At 36.6% G+C, this 23,357-nt stretch overlaps 1 protein-coding gene and 1 pseudogene across 1 annotated transcript; one reads left to right on the forward strand and one right to left on the reverse strand.

The window, feature by feature from the left end:
- Positions 1-11,934: 11,934 nt before the first annotated feature.
- LOC113281430 (ACT domain-containing protein ACR4-like) lies at positions 11,935-14,161 on the reverse strand. The gene is made up of 7 exons (XM_026530159.1): positions 13,895-14,161; positions 13,760-13,805; positions 13,512-13,626; positions 12,757-13,424; positions 12,549-12,653; positions 12,159-12,432; positions 11,935-12,104 (listed from the first exon to the last, which is right to left on the reverse strand). The coding sequence occupies exons 1-7, from the start codon at positions 13,966-13,968 to the stop codon at positions 12,055-12,057; spliced, it is 1,332 nt and encodes a 443-aa protein (XP_026385944.1). The 5' UTR covers positions 13,969-14,161; the 3' UTR covers positions 11,935-12,054.
- Positions 14,162-22,971: 8,810 nt separating this feature from the next.
- LOC113284870 lies at positions 22,972-23,071 on the forward strand (annotated as a pseudogene).
- The last annotated feature ends 286 nt before the right edge of the window (positions 23,072-23,357 follow it).

Here is a 23,357-nt window from a genome sequence, read left to right on the forward strand (position 1 = left end):
ACTTCAAGCTTGTTATCATGCCGTGGAAGAAAGTACCAACGGTGACTTCTTCCACTATTATTAAGACCCATGTTTGCAATGTAATGAAAACCTATTATATGAAATATGTATTCCTTTTCGTTTCACTGAAAAATGTATGGGTTTTCCCTTCCTTGGTTCCCAAAAATGACACAATTATATAAGACCAAAGAAACATTCATTCGTACAATTACGGCTGGTAAACCCATCCGTTTGTAGACCGACGGCTGGGAACACTTTCCAACCCAGCCGACATATACCAATACGGCTGGGAAAACTATCCAACCCGACCGACACAAAACATCACGGCTAGAAAAAATTTACAACCCGACCGACAAAAACTACACTGCTGGGAAACTAGTAGAACGACTGAGAACCTCGGTTCCGGTTGGGAATTCCCAACCGATTTTGAATAATTTCCTTATATTCTACAGATACAGAACAATTAACGGTTGGAAAAGTCCCAACCGTTTTTGATATTTTACGGTTGGGAGTTCTTTGAGTCCCAACCGTTTCAACACAGTTATGGCTAGGTCGTAAAGAACTCCTAGCCGTAATTTGCCCAGAACCAGTTTTCTTAAACCATAAATTCTTCAATCTTACCTGTTAAACCAATTTAAAGGCAAAATAAATGGTGGGTTTTTGAATATGTAGCATTTTGGATGATTTAAATGTGTTTTGACAGATTCATTCGCCTAATCTTCAATCTCTAATTTTTGGTTCAATGTATTTATATACAATAGAATCATAACAAGTCTATGATAATCTTCTCATATTGAGAATAAATCTTAATAAAATTCAAGGTTTTGTTTGATTTTGATAAAAAAAAATTAAGGTTTTGTTTGATTTTGAGAAGAAGAAGAAGAAAAAAGGTTAGGTGAATTAATTTTGGTTTTGAAATTTGATTTAGTTTTGATTTTAGGTATACTAATGGTATGTGTGACTTTTTCAAATAACTTAGGTCCCCCTTATCCCCTAAGTATGTTACATAGCATGTCAAGCCCCCAAATTCCAAAAACTTTAAGCCCCAATAAATAGGAAATTGCATAGGAAATCATTTCCCGTCTTCCCTTTTTAGGAATTTCATTTTAGGGCGCATTCTCTACTCCATAAGCCTTGAATTTTTTATTAAATAAAAATACATATCTCTAGTAGAAAATGACCTTAGGATGTGTGTATTCCCGAGTATAAAAATTATAGATTTCAAAAAAAAAACTTCAAGGGAAGACCCAGTTACAGTTATTCTCATCTCACATTTTTAGCATTTTCAGAGCTTAAACAGTGATGAATTTGAATTAATTTTTTCCGGAGCTTAAACTATGATGAATTTGACTTAATATTTTAGTTATATTTTGCTCTTGTAGTGCTCTACATTCATGCTAAAATTTGGAGACGTATAACACCATCATCTACCACTTTGAAATCAATTGTTGAAATTAAAATTTATTGATTATGATGTGGTATATCAAAATGCAATAATTTTTATAGAAATGTAGGGCATCTCTAGGTTATTATTATTTTATTATTTTTTTTACTAGGGGGGACAAATCCATATACCTACGGGCACCAAAAAATCTATCTGAGTTCTTCTAATTCATTTTACATTTATTAATTATGAAATATGTAAATATTGGATAATATATTATTTTCCTATAACATATTATTGAGAATAATAAAACATCTTGAAGAAAGTAAGGGCCTGTTTGTTACAGTTTTGAAAAACAGTTTTCAAAAATAGTTTTCCACTGTTTTAAAAACATACCCTTTTTTCCTTGTTTTCATTTTCTAAAAATTGTTTGGTAAACTGTTTTTGAAAACAAGGAAAACCAACTAAATCGGATCAAATGTAAAGATTCGTCTAAGAAATAGTGATATTAGCCATGACTCACTTGCAGTCATTCCCCATCTCTTACTTTGTTCTGAAAAGAAGAAAAGAATAAAGAAAAGAAAAAAAGAGAAAACACAGAAAACAATAATTTGTTGTTTTCATTTTTTTGTTTTTAAAAACAGAAAACAGATAGAAAACATTTTCAGAAAATGTCCTTACCAAACGCATTTTCTCCTGTTTTCTGTTTTCTCTGTTTTTAAAAACAGAAAACTGTTTTTGAAAACTATACCAAACAGGACCTAATACTTTTACTTTATTTTCAACATAATTTAAAAAAATAAACTGTCATAATATTGTATTTCCATTTATAAATCAATCATTTTTTCTTAAATAATTCACTGTAGATTTCTATTGAAAATGATGGATCAAAAATATCCATATTTTGTATGCCAAAGCATGCGTCCATCGATCATTCTGGGCGTATTGGTTTATATTAGAGTTTTGTATGCCAAACCATGCGTCCATCGATCATGCTGGGCGCGTTAGTTTATATTAGTGACTTTTAAGTACATCACTTTTTTTTTTTTTTTATCTTGATGCATACTTATACTACAGGAATATGATTTGGGTTCGGTACAGTTTTGGATCAGGATGAACGTTCTGGGTCAAGGGAAAAATTTAGATCAAACAACAGACTTAAGGTCGTTGGGAGATTTCACTTAATCAAGAAAATTTTCAATACAGTGCAGGTTTTGGGCCACGAAAAAATTTGATTGTAAAACAATTTGGATTACGGTCGAACTTGTGGATTCCGAGCTGTGATAACCATATTTTAGTCCAGATTCATAAATCTTGGGTCACAGGGAACATTTTGAGTTACAAGGCAGATTTTGAGCCATTACACGTGTTTTGGGTCTCAATTGGAGATTTAGGATCAAGATGAAAGTTGGATCACAAAAGCTCGAAGATGATTTTGGTGTTAAGGCATGGCCCAATTGAACCTTCTGGGCGTTTATTAAGTCAAGCTTGGAAAGTTGTCAAAGTTTTTGGATGATAAAACAATTAAATTATTGTAAGTCCACTTTTTAGAGTTTAGGTTTTATACTCAATATGTTTGAAACATATTCTCGTCTCTGATTCCAAGCAACGTAAGCAGAAGATTGATGATTTACAGCACGATAAGCCAATTCAGAAAACCAATCAAGAAAATCAGTGTGTGAAGTAGAACGTGAATGTCAAGTCCTATGGTAAAGAAGGAAAACCAGTATCGGATTTGGAAAATTGTATCCCGATAGTGTCACGACTCACGACAGATAAAACTTTCTAAAAGAAAAAAAATGATATTCCCAACAGGGAATAATGTACTTTGTAAAAGAAACAAAGGTAACTGGGAAACAAACCCTGAAGAGGAAATTGCATAGGAAATCATTTCCCGTCTTGCTTTATCTAGGAATTTGAGTTTAAGGCGCATTCCCTACTCCATAAGCCTTGATTTTTTTCATCAAAAAAAGAAGAAGATAAATATCGCTAGTAGAAAATGACCTTAGAATGTGTGTATTCCTGAGTATAAAAATTATAAATTTCAAAAAAATTTAAGGAAGATCCATTTACAGTTATTCTCAACTCACAATTTTGACACCAATTTTTTTCCAGAGCTTGAACGATGATGAATTTGAATTAATATTTTGGTAATATTTTGCTCTTGTAGTGATCTAAGTTCATGCTAAAGATATCAGAATTCGAGACGTATAACACCATCTTCCATTTTGAAAATCAACTGTTGAAATTAAAATTTGTTGATTGTGATGTGGTTTATCAAAATGGAATAATTTTTTGTAGAAATATGTAAGGCATTTTCAGAAGAATAAATTACCAAAAAATGAACTGAATTAATCTTCTGAAACTCTAGGAGGACAAATCCATATAACTACGGCCAACAAGAAATCTATTTAAGTTCTTTTAATCCATTTTACATTTATTAATTAATTATGATATATGTATATATTGGGTAGTGTAATATCTTTTTTTTACATTATTTAGAGCGTCTACAATCATGCGATCAAACTAAAGACTAAAACTAAACTAAAGACTTAAAAAAATTGGTTTAGTCCGTGGTTGCACGTTACGGTGGCGGAACGAAATTTGGTCAAGCGTACTTTTAATGTGCGCTTGAAACAGAGCGTAGATTTAATCTACGTCTGATACCCGGACGGGTGATTAAACCAGGATTTCAGTTGGGAGTACATTAGCGCCTGTTGTGGGGCGGAGATATAATTTCCATCAATGCCTGGTGAAGGGGCGTAACTTCCATCAACGCCAGTTGTATCTTAGAAGTTCACCTTGCTCATGTCAATGTTCTTAAGTTATGCACCCTTCCATATAGAAATACAATCCAAAAGTTACCATTTTAGATGAGCACGTAAAATGTTACTAGATTGGGAGGTCCATAGACTCCACGCCATTAATTAGATAGATATCCACCCGATTAAATGAATATATAAATTACCGGATCTACTTTCCCACTAGGTTGAAGCCTAAGCAAGTCATAGAAGTACAAATGAGCTCAACACAGATTGTGTAAATACACTCGCTTTCGAGCCGTCTGGCATTGACTAAGGTCAAGAAAATTTGGCTTGTAAATCAACACATATATGATGCATGGATTGAAGATCGAACTTCCAATCAATTTTACGTTCTTCCCTTAATTATCTCAATTTGTCCAAACTCGGGAAGTACAATTGGAGTTTGCTTGTTTACTTCACCATAACAAATTTGTGTCTGCATCCCTGAAGCTTTTTTATTCTCCACCTGCTCTGTTGCACCCCCATCTCATCCAATGGAAGCTCACTCGCCACCATCACCAACCAATATGGCTACACCACCTACTGTCAAAGATGTCTCAAACCTTCGATACACACAACAAATTCCAAAAAGCTGTGTGGGAAATCAAAAAACCAGGAAAAACCCACCACTTTACAAACAAAACCTTCGAATTCTGTTAACACCAAATAAGAGAATATTAAGAAATCCTTTTCTGCAGAATCCTCTCATACCTTCTTCTCCAATAACTCAACCACCTTCCGAGATACTACCTTTCCATAGAAAGATCACACCTTTCAAACCCTTTACTAAAAGCATCCACATCACAATAATCACCCAAAAAAGAAAAATCAAACAGTTACGTCAAAAGACCCAACTTCAATCAAAAATTAATCAACTTTTCAACATATGAAAAAAAGACCTAACCACTTCGATTTTTCAGCTTACACAAAGAATGCAGAATCTTATGCAAACCCACAATGAACACTCTATTTCACTCAAAGTTATGGGAGGAAATGTTGATTATGGTTTACTGAAAAAGGCCCTTACAAGCAGGTTTTTTCCTTTAAGATTCCTTCACTTGGAGACTAGCTCAACCTTGCATGTTTACCAAATATCCCTACAACACCAGAGAGATAAGGAGTTTATCCTACAGAACCAGTCATGGATTGCAGGAAACCAGGTGGTGATGTTTGAAGACTGGAACCTTTTTTTAACACCCAGAAAGTTGTTTTGAGTACGCACCATTTTGGTTACAAGTTCTCAACCTTCCTAGGTACCTTGGTGACGAAAAATCTATTCATGAACTTATTGAAGCTTCACACACAGGAACAAAGCAGGTGGAGAATAAAAAATTATGGATTAAGAATACCCATATTTTGTATGCCAAAGCATGCGTCCATCGACCAACCTGGGCGTATTGGTTTATATTAGATATTTTTAAGTACATCGTTTTTTTTTTTCTTTCTTTTAATCTTGATGCATATTTATACTACTAGAATATAATTTAGGTTTCGCTACAGTTTTGGATCACGATGAACGTCTTGGGTCATGGGAAATTTTAGATCAAACATCAGATTTATGGTCGTTGGGAGATTTCACTAAATCAAGAAAATTTTCAATATAGTGCAGGTTTTGGGCCACGAGACAAAATTCGACCATAAAAACAATTTGGATTACAGTTTAACTTGTGTGTTTCGAGCTATGATGACCAGATTTTAGTTTAGATTCGTAAACTTTGGGTCACAAGGAATATTTTGAGTCATGACATGTATTTTGGGTCACAATTGGAGATTTAGGATCACGATGAAAGTTCGATCGCAAAATATCGAAGATGATTTTGGTGTCAAGGCATGGCCCAATTGAACCTTATGGGCGTTTGTTACGCCAAGCTTGGAAGGGTGTCAAAGTTTGGATGATAAAACAATTAAATTACTGTAAGTCTACTTTTTAAAGTTTAGATTTTATAGTCAATATGTTTGAAACATATTTTCGTCTCTGATTGCAAGCAATGTAAGCAGAAGATTGAGGATTTAAAACACAATAAGCCAACCCAGAAAACCCAAACCACCGGAATGCCCTAGTGAGATATTTGAACAAAAATATATAAATCTTAAGGTGAATCGATTAAGAGTCTTAAGACATACGTTGTGAAAAATCTAAGTAGTTTTATACTCAAATATACTTAAATGGGCTGAGCATGCTACATAAATAAATAGATGATACAATTATAGTATGCAAAGGTTCTGCAAGAAATGTGTCAAAAAGACGTACAAATCTCGCAATCGGGTTTTGAGATTAGATAACTTAAGTTAGAAACAACCTTGGTTTCAAAAAAATAATGGTTTCAAAACCAAAAAACTATTACGCAATTACCTTTATGATTACAAAAATTAATAAATATATAAACTTGCTAATATGTATATAATGGTTGCATGATGACAATATTCACTAAGTAAAAAGGTGGTCTCAAAACAAATTTATAATAAGTTTTGAAACCGGCTGAGAAACACGTTCTTATACATTATTATATTTGTGGAATGATTTTAGCATTTTCTTGTATATATGTTTAAAGTACAATTACCACATAACTTCAACCATTGTTTAGACATGTTGAGGGCTTATTTAGCAAGTGCATACTCGAGGATTAAGTTACGACATTACTTGTTGAGGCACAATAATTAAGACTTATTTAAGTAGTTTACATAAGGAACGAAGATCTTGTTGTTATGGTTAGAGTGCGATAATACTTGGTCACCAAGTAAAATTACAAGAATTTTAAAGGCTTAAAGTTTTGTACCAACACACATGATATTGCAATCCAGGAAAAGAGAAAAGTAACTACTCTTCATTACGACAAATATTATACTCTGTTAGAACATTGGTCGGTTAAACTCACAAGTTTTGGTATGTCAAGTTTGTTGTGAATTTTAGTTGCTCAAGATTATTTCTTGAGTTATAGTCTACTAAAACCAGTCTCGGACTAGGAACAAAGGAGTATCAGAATTCACCAATCGACCTTGAAGATTGAAGACTGAAGAACGACAACGTCAATAAAAACTTCATCAACAAAGGTATGTGAAGACTGACTATCTTATTTACTCATATTATCTACCATTCTATCTACTGAGACAATTCATATGACTTTAGCATAATGATTAACATTACAAAGAATAATGCAAAATATAAGGAGTAGTTCTTAAAGTTCACAAATTATTTTACCAGTTCACAAACTTGAACTTATTAGTACAAAAGACTTTATTTTTAAAATCTCAATTAACTCTGATACACGAGCCGATTTGCTCAGTTTGCGAACTGTGTGATTTTGAGATTATACTATTTAATGCATATGTATACGAACTGATTCATACATTTCGCGAACTAGTTGATTTTAGATGTTTCTTATACAACTCTTGTTTCCAAGTACACAAACTGTTTTTAAAGTTCGCGCACTTGCTAAATTCAAAAGGTTCTTGAGTTACCAAACGACATTAAGTTCACAAACCGTTTTGAAAGTTCACGAATTTATTCACTCTTGTGATATATTATCTACTTATGCTTATCGGTTCCAGAATTACTTAACCGTAGCTCTCTAGTAGACCATTCGGTGTACTAAAATTGCACACATCTTCTTTGCAATTCAAAGCAAACTTCTCACATGATTTCATGCACAATCTATATGGATAAGTTTAGCTTGCTTGATTATAAATCAATTAGTAAACATGGAAACTAGTTCACAAACCTGCTTTGTTTAGCATTATTTATCAATATAAATAGAGGACTCCCTTCACACTAGAATCGAAATCCTGGCACTTTTGTGTCCTGGTTGCGGCTAGAGTCGTCCTCTAAAACCTAGGTTTCCTTTGTTGAAACTGTATCAGGTGACGACTTTAAAAGACTTCACTATGGGATACGTGAAGCCCGGTCAAACTATATTTTACATGATAGTTCTTGTTATCTATATCTTTTTCTTATTGATATTTTAGTTTCTGAACTATAGATCAGAAACGAAATAGATAGAAATCACAAAGTACTATTCGTCTCAGACTTTTTAATTCCACGAGATAGATATCTAAATCAGTTATGGTTAGATCTGTTTGGATTGTTCTTGTGAGATAGAAGTGATTAGGCTTCTTTATAAGTTTTGAAGAGAATAAGTTCATCATAATCTTGAGTTTGCTTGATATCTTATTATCTTGAAGATCCCTCATAAGAATATAGATTTTCATACCTTGATTGAATATCTTTCTCAAGGAAATCAAATATGCTTTCTGTTAGAGATAAAATAGTCTTAAAAGTCTTCACTTAGGTTGAAGAAACTCATAGGCCTGTAAAGGACATCGGCTAGGGGAATCGTGTTATATAGGGTCTTGTGAGATCTACGAGACATAAAGGAGCAAACTAAAGATGAATTGGTCGTAGGGTTGATTCGGCCAAATTTTATGGTGTCTTGTATTATTTTTTCTGCATTATATTGTTTATCTTTATAATAGAAATATCACAAGTAGTACGTTAAATGACCTAGACATTTATTAAGCATAAAAGGCTGTATACAACCTACAAGATTTATTTTTGAGAATTTTCATCTTGAAATAAATATTACAAGACTCGTTCTTGTTGGAATTCGGTACTGTAACAGTTCAGGTACATACTATGTTATTGCTTGGATATTGATTTCTGAGATCGTCCAAGTTTAACATGTCTTCATATAATGCATCAAATCTTTATTCTTGATCTGTACTGCTAATTGTGACAAGTTCGTCCATACAAGTTTCTGAATTAAAATTTGACGGCTTAATTGGTACCCCCATCTTTTTCACACCCTATTGAGGACCCAAGCCGTATATTTAAAATAAGCAACTTGCAGAACCCTGAGATCATTTGTTGAGCTAAGACCTAAATGTGTGAATTCAAGGAGCTCTGTAACAAGCATCGGATATGAGAGCCTTGAGAAATAACATCACAAGTTTTCTAGTTATTATATCATTGTGATTGTTATTCATGTAAGGTAAATTGTACGCTTGTATGTCTAATAATTCCTAGTTGCGAATAAGATGCTTGGATGCCTCTGGGGTTTTTACCCTTCTCGACAAACATGGGATCGATGTTTAGATATCGTCAGATAGGTATAAGGTGATTTATGCATTTTGTCCGGAAGAGACTATAGGCGCCGAGACATCATTCAAACGTGATAATTTGATTAAAATCAGTTGTATTCCATAAACAGGTTGATCAATGTAATTTTTTTTAGTGGATTAACACTGTGGACTAGTTCCCGGGGGTTTTCCACCAGATGGTAATTTCATCTTTAACACAATCTGCATGTAATTCTTTTACTTCATTTCTGAATCGTATCATTTTATCAATATAATTAATGTAGATCATATGAGTTATTAATATTTTCATTTAACATACACTTTCTCTATTAGATCCTAAAGATTGTCTATAGGAAGAAAAAAATTGTGGTTTCTAGGTCTCCATAAATTTTCATATCACTATAAAAACTAGGAGAAATGACATGTTTTGAATCACAAGGCAAATCTTGAGTTACGAAGAATTTTATTTTATGGATTTTATTTTTATGAGAAGAGAGAATTTTGTAAGAGTAAGAGAATATACAACAGTCTACCAAAGGTAGACAAAAGAAAAAGCATGAAGAAAAAGAAAATCAGCTCAAAACAGAGTCCCAATTGGTTACTGAATAAAAAAAATTACATGCACTTTCTTCCCGCTAGTTGCAACCCAAGTCAACACCAAGGTTATAACATTAGTTGTAAGATCCATATTAGTTTTGAAACAATAATTTTTTTGAAAAGTCTGGCAATTCCTTTCTCTCCACAACACCCAAATTACAACAGTTGGAATCAGATCCCACACAAATCTGTTTGAACATTGTTTAGAGTTTAATGACAAGGAATGAGCAAAAGTAAACATGGTTGCTGGAAAGACCCATGCAATGCTTGTCAGGAGTGATTGCAGACCAAATTTTGTGACCTACCTTACATTGAAGGAGAATATGATCTTGAGATTCTGTAATCCCCACAAAGAATGCAAGACCTGTAAATATTAATTCCTCTGTGTTGAAGCATATCTGAGGAGTTAAGTTTTCCATGTACATCACACCAAACTAAAAAGTTTATTGCATTCTTCGTGGGGATTACAAAATCTCAAGACTAAAAAGTTCATTTAGATGGTAGACTTTGGATCACTAAATACTTTTATTTTATTTTTCTAAACAAGGTAGTTACTAGGATCACACATTTTCTTGATTTCCAAGGAAAAAAGAATGGCCAATACTAAAAGAACCGGTACCAATCCACATAAAACAACATAATCATACCACTTAGTGTCTAGATTGATACCAGGCTACCATTCCTGGCAGAACCAGTACGGCCTTTAACAATCGTGTGTATTATTCGTGTTTACCTATCACATAACTAGTTGCAAGACAAGACAAAGAAAGAAAACGCTTGATGTCAACTTTTGCGATGCTTAGTGCGAGTTGTTTTAGCCGCTGTGGTCCACCAGCATAGCGCGTTGTAAAAATTGCCACATGAAACAGCTTCGGACAAAGAAGCAGTGTGTCATGAGCCTAGTTAGCAATTCGGGATTCGGCAAACGTACGTAACGGCAAACGTACGAGTATTATACGGTTTTGTAAAATCCAGATTCGGTCCAAAATTCGGTCAACGGGACGTGATTCGTCAGTAATTCGGAACGGCATACGTACGTGTATAATTCGGTTTATAAATGTGAGTTCGGCTCTGAAAATTCGGTATCTATATATAACAAATAATTTGTATTTATAAGGTCATAGACCAATTTTTATGCATATGTGTGAGTTATTTAAAGAAAAATAAACTTAATATGATGATATTAATAATATATACAACATTAGTTATCCAAGAGGACGTCGTATGGTGGTTTAGATGCTTGGTTAGTGAGCTTGAGATCTCTCTCACCTTCACCTTCAAATCTCTTCAGTCGTTTTTGTTTCATAAAAATTACAACACGTCTAATATTCGGCCGTGTATGCTCGGGTGGCAGTAAAGCCCAAAAAATGGAGTCTTTGAAAAGTAAAAGCTAAAGAATTTATGGCGAATTATGCGGACGTATTATTCGGGATACGTAAAATTCGTGAACGGTTCGCGAATAATCCGGGAATGCCATATAATACGCGACTTGGATTCGGAGTTGCAAACGTACACGAATAAGACGGTAAAATTCGTGATACGCAAAAATTCGCGAATGATTCGCGAATCATTCACGAACTTACTAACTAGGGTCATGAGACCCATCACCATCACCACTATTACCACTAATCTAATTCACTGCATCTTTATTTTTTTTATTACTAACCGAAGTCAGCTCAGCTCACATGCCTGATCACATCCTCTCGTGACTCTGCGCCATGACTTGTTTACCTTGTCGGTAGCCTTACTTAACCTTTCAAGGTTTCCAAGAGACACACCACCATACATAAATAAAGAAAAGATGAAAATTCTGGGGTTTTGAAAAGCACACTGATTCTTGTCAAAAAAGTATGAATAAACAAAGAAAGAATCAAGTGAAATATCTCCTAACAAATTGGACTTTACACCCACGAATCTTCTTCAAACTTTTATCAATCACAAAATCTAATCATCCTACTGTCGAGATCTCAGAATAGTCGTTGTAGAATCTAACTCCTTTAGAATCATTTTAACCATCCAAAAACGTTTCCCCACTTGTGTCACATTTTAACTGTTTTTGCTAAAAATGTTCAGTTGTTTCTTCAACCCAAATTTAGTTATATACAATATCTACAATGAAATTTTCCTCCTGCCTTCGAAATGAATAGTAAGAGAAAAAATCTATTTACGTGCAGGAATTAGACATGGACGTTACATTTATGCGAAAGAGCTAACCGTAAAAACATTTACATTCAGTAATCCTGAGAGTGTTCTAGCTAATGTTTGGTTTTGGCTTTATCTTGACCAAAAGAGATTACCAAGTGAGAATCTCCCTTGTTCTTGGGGAGGTGATTTCGAAAGCCTATCCTCTTTGACGCGTATAATCGACTGGCCAATCTCGCACCTAACTGCCTCAATTGTTTCACTGTTGACCACATTCCCTGATGCATCAGTAACATAGAACATGTTAACAGCTTGAGAACCCCTCGTCGTAACCTCAGCCCTTGAAACTGATAACCCATTTTCTCTGAATATGCGTGTTACATCCGATAACAGCCCCACCCGGTCCTCACCGCATAGTTCAAGTCTTATTCCCTGAAATCATATAAATGTAACAGGAAAAGAGTTAGCATCCATTGGAACCGGATTGTAATTCTGCGCAAACCCGAAGATCTAGTAAGTAGAGAAGATTCTTTTACGGCTATACATACCTCTGATGTTCGCCTTTGAACGGCAGCCTCTAAGCAATGGATCACTCGTTGTCTCTCGGCTTCAGAACTAATTGTACACCCATCTATATGCCTGATGTAGAATTCCTATTAGCACAAAAACAATGTAAATATAAATCAGTATCTCGTTCATAAAGGAGAAAAACAAAGACTGGCAACACAGATATGCATTAGGTTTGGGAGGACAAACCTGATAAGCCTCTGGCTCTTCAGCCATTATAGTTGCGTGGAATACCACATACTGCATGTCCGTTAATGTGCAAACAGTGTCAAAGAGCAGCTTGGGCCGGTCTGGACACCTCAAGTTAACAACAGTGTAATCCTTATCTGAACAATTGGCAACAGTCACTAAGGGTTTGTTTTCATCACTTGCAATATCTTCATCAATACTATCCCTGTCATAGTCGCGATCAGCGTACATCATCTGATGCAACCTTCTACCGGTATGAGTATCACCTACTGAAACAGCAGTTTTTGCACTTTGTTTATCTTTAATCCCTTTGAGCACGTACCGAAGTAGAAGTTTGATCTTAGTGAGGCGGTCGGGGTCGTCAATTGGTCCCCCGGTCACTTCATCAGTTATATATACAACAGATGCCATTCTTGAATTGTGAGTCCATACCTCAGAAGCTACTACATTGCACCTGAGGTCTGTAAGAACAGCAAATATCTCTGAGAGTAGACCAGGTCGGTCTTTTCCAGTTAATTCAATTGTTGTATGCTCGGCCGCTGCTTGAACACCGACCGACCTTCTCAAGGTCCAAAGACTGAGCACTCTTGATCCAAGTGACTGTTGAATCCGATCTGAGACTTCTCCATCAGACAGCTTATTGCCATCTTGGTCAGTTACATGGAATACTAGAAAACACAGAAAATAAGTAACACATTTATTGAAAAAGTCGTAATCAATTTTCTGTACAAACACCATTAGAATTAAGAACTTACCATCCATAAACCATTCACCATCGGAAGAAATATATGCTCTTTTAATAGTAAGATTCAAATCAGTTAGAGCTTGTACAACCTCTAACAAACTTCCATGTTTATTCGCACTATCCACCTGACAAAACCAAAAGAAAATGAGAATTTTCTCAAATTACAGACATACTGCAGTCAAGCATGACGCAAATTTTCTGGATACTAATGCGAAAATTCTCAATAGAAAAAAGTGTCTGGTTATTTGTATTGGTTACCTTAATCAAAGTAGTGTTTCTGCTTGAAGTATTATCAACAGTAACCCTGCAAAACACACAAGAACAAAAGCCTTTTAACACAAAATTAATCATTTTGAAGAAAACATAAGGAAATATGATTAGATAGATATTAACCTTGGTGGGTTCATTCTGATAGCAAGTTTCTCAAATTCATCATCAATATCAAGAGAAGGTGCCCAGTAATCCATCTTCTTCTTGGTGCAGGTTAAGCTATTCCTTTGTTCTTCCTTTTGTTTATGTGTTTGAATGGGAATTGAAGAGAAAAGTTTGTAAGGAGAGGGAGACAGAAAGACTGAAACAGAGTGAGTGAGTGAGAGAGGTTGTTGTTGGTTTCTTCTTCTGCTGCTGCTTCTTGTCTCTAAATAGTGGTTGCTAGATTTTGTCAGTCAATCCCATCAAGAAATCTTTGATAATAAATTAAATAATTCAGAAAAGGAAAACAAAAACAATTCTCCCTGCTAAAGTTTGTGGTCTGGGAATGGGACCTGGACCCATACTACAAATCTACACATGGTTGAAAAACACCAGAGGCTGCACATGGCTAATAAAAACTAAGGTCAATTGTACCACTCTTATGTGATCTCTCAAGTCTTAACGCCTATGGATTACATTTAAACTTTCTCAGAGCAACCACACGACCAAATTAGGGGACTATACCCAAATTTGGTCCGAAAGTGAAGCACAATGGGACGGACTATAGTTATATTTGGTATGGATTTCTAGGATTTGAGACTAAAAGTGGTCGTCAACCCAGACCAAACCCAAATATAGCGGGGCGTACGTATAGTGAACATGTGAAGGTAGGCGTGGGTATAGTGAGCGTATAGATTTAGGCGTGAGGATAGTGAGCGTCCGAGTGTGGAACGTTAATGAAAACAACGTATGTGTGGGGCGCTATTATAAACTCCGCAAGAGAAAACAATAGTTATACCTGCGCATCGCATTAGGCGTTGATATAGTTTGCGCCCAAATGGAGAGCTATTATATTAGTATATGTACACTTGAGGAGACGTACATTATATGTCCGCTTGTTGTTTGGGCGTTATTTTTAAGCATTATAAGTGCGTTCCGCATCGAGCATAGACAATACATGCGCCCCATACATGCGTACACTATATCAACGCTTAACTTTCATACGTTCATTATACGTCCGCTCTTTATCAGACATTGTTATATTATTCGCCAGACTAAATTTTAGTCTTCCACCACTGCGCTTCAGCTCAAAAAAAACTATTTTTTTTAGCTTTTGGTATGGTTTTTAGTATTTAGTCCCGTCTATGACTGTGATTGCTCTCAGGCAGTATAAGAGTACAGTATCGCATCCAAGTCATCTTTTTCTTTTACATCCGGACCACTGGCATTCAAGTCATCTTTTTCTTTTACATCCGGACCACTGTAGTGAATATCGTATATTGGTCTCGGTCCGTCGGGATATCTCAGATGTCAAAATTGTTGGGCTGGTCACTCCTTACGGCCCAACAGTTAGGCGTCCCTTAGTCAAACAAGGGGGAGGTATATAAAGGAGGTTAGGTCAAGTTAGGAAACAATTTTGTTTTGGTATATATACACACACACTAGGATATGCGACACGGGGCTATGAGTTGTTTTGGTGTTGGTTAGATTTTTTTTTCTTGTGAGACTACTAAGAGCCGAGTGTGGAAAACTTGGAGGAACTCTAATATTTCTCAAACTGAATTCGAATCTTTGATCGATATTATTAGCATTAAGAGGATCGGTTTCTTGTTAAATGGTGATTAGGATGTCCACACATGGATGTACACCGACATGTATACAATAACAAGTATTTTTTTTTTTTTTGTGGTTAAGATATCCAAACTGGATGGTAATTGAGATAACCATCCATTCATATTTGTTGCAAATAATACCAACAAACTTGAAAACCTAATGTCCCAAGTGGGAACACATAGAAATTCCAGGTTTGAATAAAAGTTACTTGTCGATTGCATTCCAAATTACAAATGCAGTTCAATCATCATTTAAATAGATTATCATTTTGTGCTAAAAGAAAATTAATAATTTTTGTTTCGAAACTCAAAAATTTGAATCTAAGTTGGGAAGGCTTCTTTCATATCCTAAAAAGTGTTATATCTGCATTTGGAACCATTGACTGTTTTCAAAGTCGAATATTGACTTTGTACTTGTATTAATGTATAATTGGCATGGTTACACATTAGTAATTGATGTATTTTCAAATGTTGTTGTAGATAGTGGTGAAAACTATGACCCACGAACGACAGTCGTTGTCTTTGTTGGTAAACGACTTCCTTTGGTAGTCTGTTCTTCCTCTTCTTCTTCCTCCTCGAGCAGCAGCAGCAGCAGAACCAGAATCTCTGCAACTTCAATTTTCTTGCTCTGTAGTGATCTAAACCTCTCCCAATTCTCTCTAAAATTCGCTAGCTGACCCAAAGAGCCTTTATATACTGTTTAATGCCTTCAAATCTTCACAATAACTCCCAGAAATCTCCATTAACGTCGGGAATATTTTCTTTGTATTTCATGCAGGATATGAGATTTTCTTCCCTGTTTAACTCTTCTACGCGTCTCTGGATTGTCTTAAATTGTTCGTATAATATCATGAGAGAATATCTTCCCAAATATCTTCTCCCAATCTTCACACAGCTTCCGTAATTAACATAATCTTCTAAAATATCTCGGTCCCCTGTTTACTTCCGAACTCGGATTTCTGGCCCAAGTTACTCGATCAAATCGCTTGCATATACCCTGTCTAGTGTATTCAGGCCCAGCCCAACCGTTTTTAGCGATTGTATCTCGCTGAAATCCCTCCAACAATCCGACCCAAAATCAACAGCGTCTGCATTAAGTATTCCCGCCAAAACCAAATTCAAACAAAGAAGATGACCTCCCCCTATCCAGTTCAGGGGGTGCGAATAGCAAGTGGTCACCCCTTATCAAGTGGGTGCCCCTTATCCAAAGCAGAGAGTCCGAATAACAAATGTCCTCCGGGGATGCTCCGCATAATTTTTCGAGCCGATTTTTCCAAAATTATTTATTTCCAAGAAAATACCTACAAACACACAAAACACCATAATAAGGACGAAAACGAGTACTAACAAAATACACAAAAGAGATGAAAATAGACACATAAATGCGTCTATCAAATACCCCCAAACTTATTATTTGCTAGTCCTCGAGAAAATTTATTCTAGAAAGGAAAATCATTTGAACCCCTAGGTGGCCCTAGTGGCGGAGTGTTGTCTCCGGAGGGTTTACCAGAGGTGTACCCACAAAACCTTTACTCCAGACCCTAACTATCTACGCAAAATCTTGGAAAGCACTAAATAACCTCCTTGGTTGGCATACTTATTAATTATAAGAGGAAGTACCCTGATGCGAAATTCCAATTACTGTACACGAGTTTTCACTCAAGCATACTAAAATTCATATAAGTGACAGAGCTCTACTAAGATAGTTTCACGATGGACATCATACTCGGAGTCAGACTAATCACATGAAAAGATTAAGTAGATGGAAAAATAAAAATGTAGATGGTTGAAAAGTGAACGGTGTTTCCCATATCTGTCTGAAGGCCTCTGCCAAGGTGAACCGAACCTAAATGACTGAGATACCGGTCTGACTAATATTAACACACTGGCATATACAAGGGAACCAGTGGTCAATAATCCTAACTCTAGGTCAACACAACTGGCATATACAAGGGTACCAGTGGTCGACTTTATTAAACACACATTTATTTAAGAACTAACAACATGATTGGACCTTGTGGACCCAAGCGCATGTTTCTTGTCAGCAGATTACATGGTAATTCCCGTGGATCCTGCATTCCACGCTTGTTTAGGCGACGGAGACAGGGAGAACACACACATATTGCTATCCAAGTGTTAGTATTTATTCCGATTGGTCTACTGGTCTGGTCTTTTTTTTTTTTTTTGAAAAGGTAACTCAGTCACTCTATTTCACCCTAGCAAAGGTAACAACTTGAATCGTGTGCCCCACCAAATCACTTGAAATAAAAGAAAACTGAAAATAGAAAGTGAAAAGGACTCGACGAGATATGGCGAAACTATCATGTTATTTCTAACACCTGAGCTCTGTGCTTTTATGAATAGACTCTATAGATGTTTCCATCTAGTCAGATTGGTTCCTCAACTCCTAAAACAAAAATGTTTCCATCCACTTAGATTGGTTAGTGCTATCCTTAATAGGCGTAAATTTCTAGGCTCTGGAGTTTATTTATTGCAACTTAAAACTAACAAAAAGTTTCTTCCCCACCCCCAAACTTAAATCTAACATTGTCCTCAATGTTTCTAATGAAAGAGCAGTACCAGCAAAAGTAAACATAACACGAGGAGAAGTTGGAAAGATAGTACCTGGGTGAAGAAAATCAAAAACTAATATACAACATACAATCCGCCTCGATGGTCAATCAAGGGTAAACAGGGTCCTCCAGAGGGACCTCCTCAACATCACCTGTAGGAAAGGGCTCTAAAAAGGGTTTCAATCTCTGACCGTTAACCTTCGAAGAACTACTACCATCCGGTGACTTAATTCAACAGCTCCATGAGGAAAAACAGTGCGAACAATAAAAGGACCCGTCCACCGAGAACGCAACTTCCCAGGGAAAAGATGTAAGCGGGTATCATACAGAAGAACTTTTTGACCTGGAGAAAATGTCTCTTAGAATATTCTATCATGCACAAGTTTCATTTTGTTCTTATACTCCTTCGCACTATCATACGCATCTCTACGAATCTCTTCCAACTCATTGAGCTGGAGTTTCCTATGGGCTCCTGCCTTGTCGAGTGAAAAATTTAGCTGCTTAACAGCCCAATAAGCTCTATGTTCTAACTCAACAGGTAATGACATGCCTTGCCATAAACAAGCCGATAAGGCGACATTCCATAGGAGTCTTAAACGCAGTACGGTAAGCCCATAAGGCATCAGTAAGCCTAGACGACCAGTCTTTCCGATTAGGATTAACTGTTTTCTCTAATATACGTTTTATCTCCCTATTGGAAACCTACTTGACCACTAGTCTGTGGATGATACGGGGTAGCTACCTTATGTAATACCATATTTCTTCATTAAAAGCCTAAAAGGTCCATTACAAAAGTGCGACCCTCCATCACTAATTATAGCTCGTGGTGTACCAAAACGTGTAAGTATATTTCTTTCAAGAACTCTATCACAACCCTATGGTCATTGGTTTTACACGCAACCGCTCAATCCACTTAGAGACATAGTCTACAGCGACAAGGATGTATAGGTTACCAAAAGAATTAGGAACGGACCCATAAAGTCAATACCCCACACATCAAAGACCTCAACAATCAAATCGGGTTCAAGGGCATCATGTTCCTACGGGAAATGGTTCCTAATTTCTGGCAACGTTCACAAGTAACAGTAACTATGGGAGTCTTTAAACAACGAAGGCCAATAGAATCCACACTGCAATATCTTAGCAGCAGTCTTCTTAGCACTAAAGTGACCCCCACAAGCATGATCATGACAAAAGGAAATAATACTGGACTGGTCACTCTCAGGTATACATCTCCTAATAATCTGGTCTGGACAATACTTAAACAAATAAGGATCATCCCAAAAGAAGTGCTTAACCTCGGCTAAAAATCTAGAACGATCTTGTTTACCCCAATGTTGGGGCATTCGACCAGTAACAAGATAGTTCACTATATTCGCATACCAAGGTAATTGGGTAACAAAGAACAATTGTTCATCAGGAAAGCTATCCCTTATAGGAAGGGAATCATCTGGGGAACTAACAACTAGCCTAGACAAGTGATCTGCTACAACATTTTCGGCACCCTTTTTGTCTCTAATGTCTGGAGAAAACTCTTGCAACAACAGAATCCACCTAATCAATCTAGGTTTAGTATCCTTCTTAGACAAAAGATATTTTAAAGCAGCATGATCAGTATATATGATGATCTTAGAACCTAAGAGATAGGGTCTAAACTTGTCTAAGGCAAACACAATGGCTAATAGTTCCTTCTCGGTAGTGGTATAGTTCAACTGGGCATCATTCAGAGTTTTGCTAGCATAGTAAATCACATGAAGTAACTTATTTTCTCGCTGACCTAGCACAACACCAATAGCATAATCTGAAGCATCACACATGATCTCAAAGGGTAGGTTCCAGTTGGGTGCCTGGACTATGGGGGCGGTAGTGAGTAATGACTTAAGCTTCTCAAAAGCCTCTAAACAAGCATCATCAAAGACAAACTTAACATCTTTTGCAAGCAAATTGCAAAGAGGTCTAGACATCAAGCTAAAATCCTTAATGAAACGACGATAAAAACCAGCATGCCCTAAGAATGACCTAATATCTCTTACGGTTTTTGGGACCGGTAAAGTTTTAATAAGGTCAACTTTGGCTCTATCTACCTCTATACCCTTTGAAGATACAATATGCCCTAGAACAATTCCTGAACGAACCATAAAGTGACATTTCTCCCAATTAAGCACTAAATTCTTTTCCTTACACCTAGTCAAAACTAATGACAAATGATGCAAGCACTCATCGAAAGACGAACCAAACACTGAAAAATCATCCATAAAGACCTCTAAGAACCGTTCTACCATGTCAGAAAATATGCTCATCATGCAACGCTGAAAAGTCGCAGGGGCATTACATAGCCCGAAAGGCATGCGTCTATACGCAAAGGTACCAAAGGGACAGGTAAAAGTGGTTTTCTCCTGGTCTTCTGGGGAAATAACGATCTGATTATATCCAGAGTAGCCATCTAAAAAGCAGTAGTGACTATGTCCAGCTAATCTCTCTAGCATCTGGTCGATGAAGGGAAGGGGAAAGTGGTCCTTCCTAGTGACCTTGTTCAATTTCCTATAGTCAATACAAACACGCCAACCCGTGGTCACTCGGGTCGGGATTAACTCATTGTTATCATTCTGGACTACAGTAATACCAGATTTCTTGGGAACAACCTGAACGGGGCTGACCCACTTACTGTCTGAAATAGGGTAGATAATGCCTGCATCTAATAGCTTAAGAACCTCAGTTCGAACTACTTCTTTCATATTGGGGTTTAGTCGACGTTGCATCTCCCTAGAAGGTTTGGTGTCTTCCTCTAAATAGATCTGATGCATACAAACAGTAGGACTTATACCCTTAATGTCTGCTATGGTCCACCCTAAAGCTTCCTTGTTGTTTTGAAGGACGGTTACTAGCCTACTTTCCTGATCTCTATCCAAGTCGGAAGAAACAATCACAGGTAAAGTCTCAGACGGGCCTAAAAACACATACTTCAGGGTATCTGGCAATGGTTTTAGGTCCAACTTAGGAGGCTCTTCTAAAGAAGGAACTAGGGTAGACTTAGAAACTGGTAGTGGTTCGAACTTAGGTTTCCATCCATTACTAGTATCTAACAAAGGGGTTGAATCTAACAAAGCATTCACCTCATTAATCACCTTATCATCATCAAAATCAATCCCAAAGTGAGCTAGGCATTTCTCTAATGGATCTTCTAACAAAGTGTTTGGTAATGACTCCTCGACTAATGTTCCTATCATGTTCACCTCTTCTATATTCGAGTCATCTAGTTCAGAGGGTAGCTTACTAATATTAAAAATGTTCAGCTCAATAGTCATATTACCAAAAGACAAATTCATAATACCATTTCGACAGTTAATGATCGCATTGGATGTAGCTAAAAACGGGCGACCTAAAATCACTGGTATTTGGTTCTCTGGGTCAGGGATAGGTTGGGTATCTAGGATAACAAAATCCACCGGATATATAAACTTGTCGACCTCTATGAGAACATCCTCGATCACACCACGAGGAATTTTAACGGACCTATCAGCTAACTGAAGTGTCATCTGTGTAGGTTTCATCTCACCAAGTCCTAGCTTAAGGTACACATGGTATGGCAGTAAGTTCACACTGGCTCCTAAGTCAAGCAACGCTTTCTCAACACGGTACTTACCTATTGTACAAGCAATGGTAGGGGACCCTGGGTCTTTATACTTAGGAGTAGTGGTATTCTGAATAATAGAACTCACATGACTAGCTATGAAGGCTTTCTTCTGGACACTGAGCTTACGCTTTCGCGTACACAAGTCCTTAAGGAACTTGGCATAAGAGGGAATCTGCCTAATTGCATCTAATAATGGAAGGTTGATATTAACCTGCTTAAAAACCTCCAATATATCATTAAAGTTGGACTCCCTCTTAGTCGGAACTAGAGGGGGAACGGGGCTCTGAGAACAAAGCCGGGCTCATCAGGACCCTCATTGGTCTCTTTGGAGACTCTATCAGTCTTCTCATTTTCTGGCTCATGAGGGTGAACTACAACATGTTCACTATCAGGCATGGCAACCTTATTGTCAACTTTCTTTCCACTCCTAAGGGTTGTAATAGAGTTCACATGATTGTACGAAATCTCTGCTTTAGGATTGGGTTGAGTTTGACTAGGAAACTTACCTTTTTCCCTCAAAGACTCATTTATATGACTAACCTGGGTTTTCAACTCGGAAATAGCCTGAGAGTTAGCCTGACCTATTTTCTTATTTTCTTCTATACCTTGAGCAACAGATTGCTGAAACTGCATAGTGTTACGAGTTAACAAAGCAAGAGACTCTTCTAAACTCATAATCTTCTTATCCGAAGGGTTATGAAACTGTGCCGTGGCTGAAGGATTCTTAGGATAGCCAAAACCTGGGGGAGATTGAGAGTTACTAGACTGACCTTGATTCTGGCCCTTAGACCAAGAAAGGTTGGGATGGTTTCTCCAGCCAGGGTTATAGGTTTCTGAATAAGGGTCAAACTTCTGACGGTTATCGAATCTAGTGTTGTTATAAAGAGCATTGGCTTGCTCTTCAACAGTATGGTCTTCCCAAAAGGCTCTATTTTACCACTAGTACCACTAGAATGACCTAATTCCAACGCTTCTAACATTTTGGCTATGGCTGCTATTTTAACATCTGACTCATAGGATCCTTCTACCCTATTGACATTTCCTCTACTTAGAAGAATTGTTTTCTGGGGTTCCCTATTATTTTCCCATTGTTGGGTCTTATTGGCGATTTCATTCAAAAATGTCATCGCCTCATCAACCGTTTTATTCTCAAACCCACCTGTGCATAAGGACTCAACCATGGTCGTTGTTGAATAGTCTAAACCCTCGTAGAGGATCTGAACTAACCTAACCTTCTCTAAACCATGATGAGGACATTGAGAAATTAAGTCATTGAACCTTTCTAAATACCTATATAAAGATTCTCCCTCTTGTTGAGAAAAAGTACAAATTTGTGTCCTAATAGACGATGTTTTGTGCCTTGGGAAAAACTTATGTATAAAGGCAGATGTAAGTTGTTCATAGGTTTAAATTGACACAGAATCCAAACTATACAGCCAAGATTTGGCTTTATCTTTTAAGAAAAAGGGGAATAACCTAAGTTTCAGTGCATCATCACTAAGGTTTTTAATTTTCAGAGTACTACATACTTCCTCAAATTCCCTAACATGAAAATAGGGGTTCTCATTCTCTTTTCCTAGAAAGGTTGGGAGCATCTGTAAAGTCCCAGGTTTGAGTTCATAATT

The sequence above is a fragment of the Papaver somniferum genome, chromosome 5 (genome assembly GCF_003573695.1).
Source record: "Papaver somniferum cultivar HN1 chromosome 5, ASM357369v1, whole genome shotgun sequence".
NCBI lineage: Eukaryota > Viridiplantae > Streptophyta > Magnoliopsida > Ranunculales > Papaveraceae > Papaver > Papaver somniferum.

Coding starts and splice junctions, on each gene's coding strand:
- LOC113281430 (XM_026530159.1), bottom strand. CDS start 13,968: ATGGATTACTGGGCACCTTCTCTTGATATTGATGATGAATTTGAGAAA. Junction 13,806..13,894: donor ATCAGAATGAACCCACCAAG/GTTAATATCTAT, acceptor TGTGTTTTGCAG/GGTTACTGTTGATAATACTT. Junction 13,425..13,511: donor TGGTGAATGGTTTATGGATG/GTAAGTTCTTAA, acceptor TGTGTTTTCTAG/TATTCCATGTAACTGACCAA.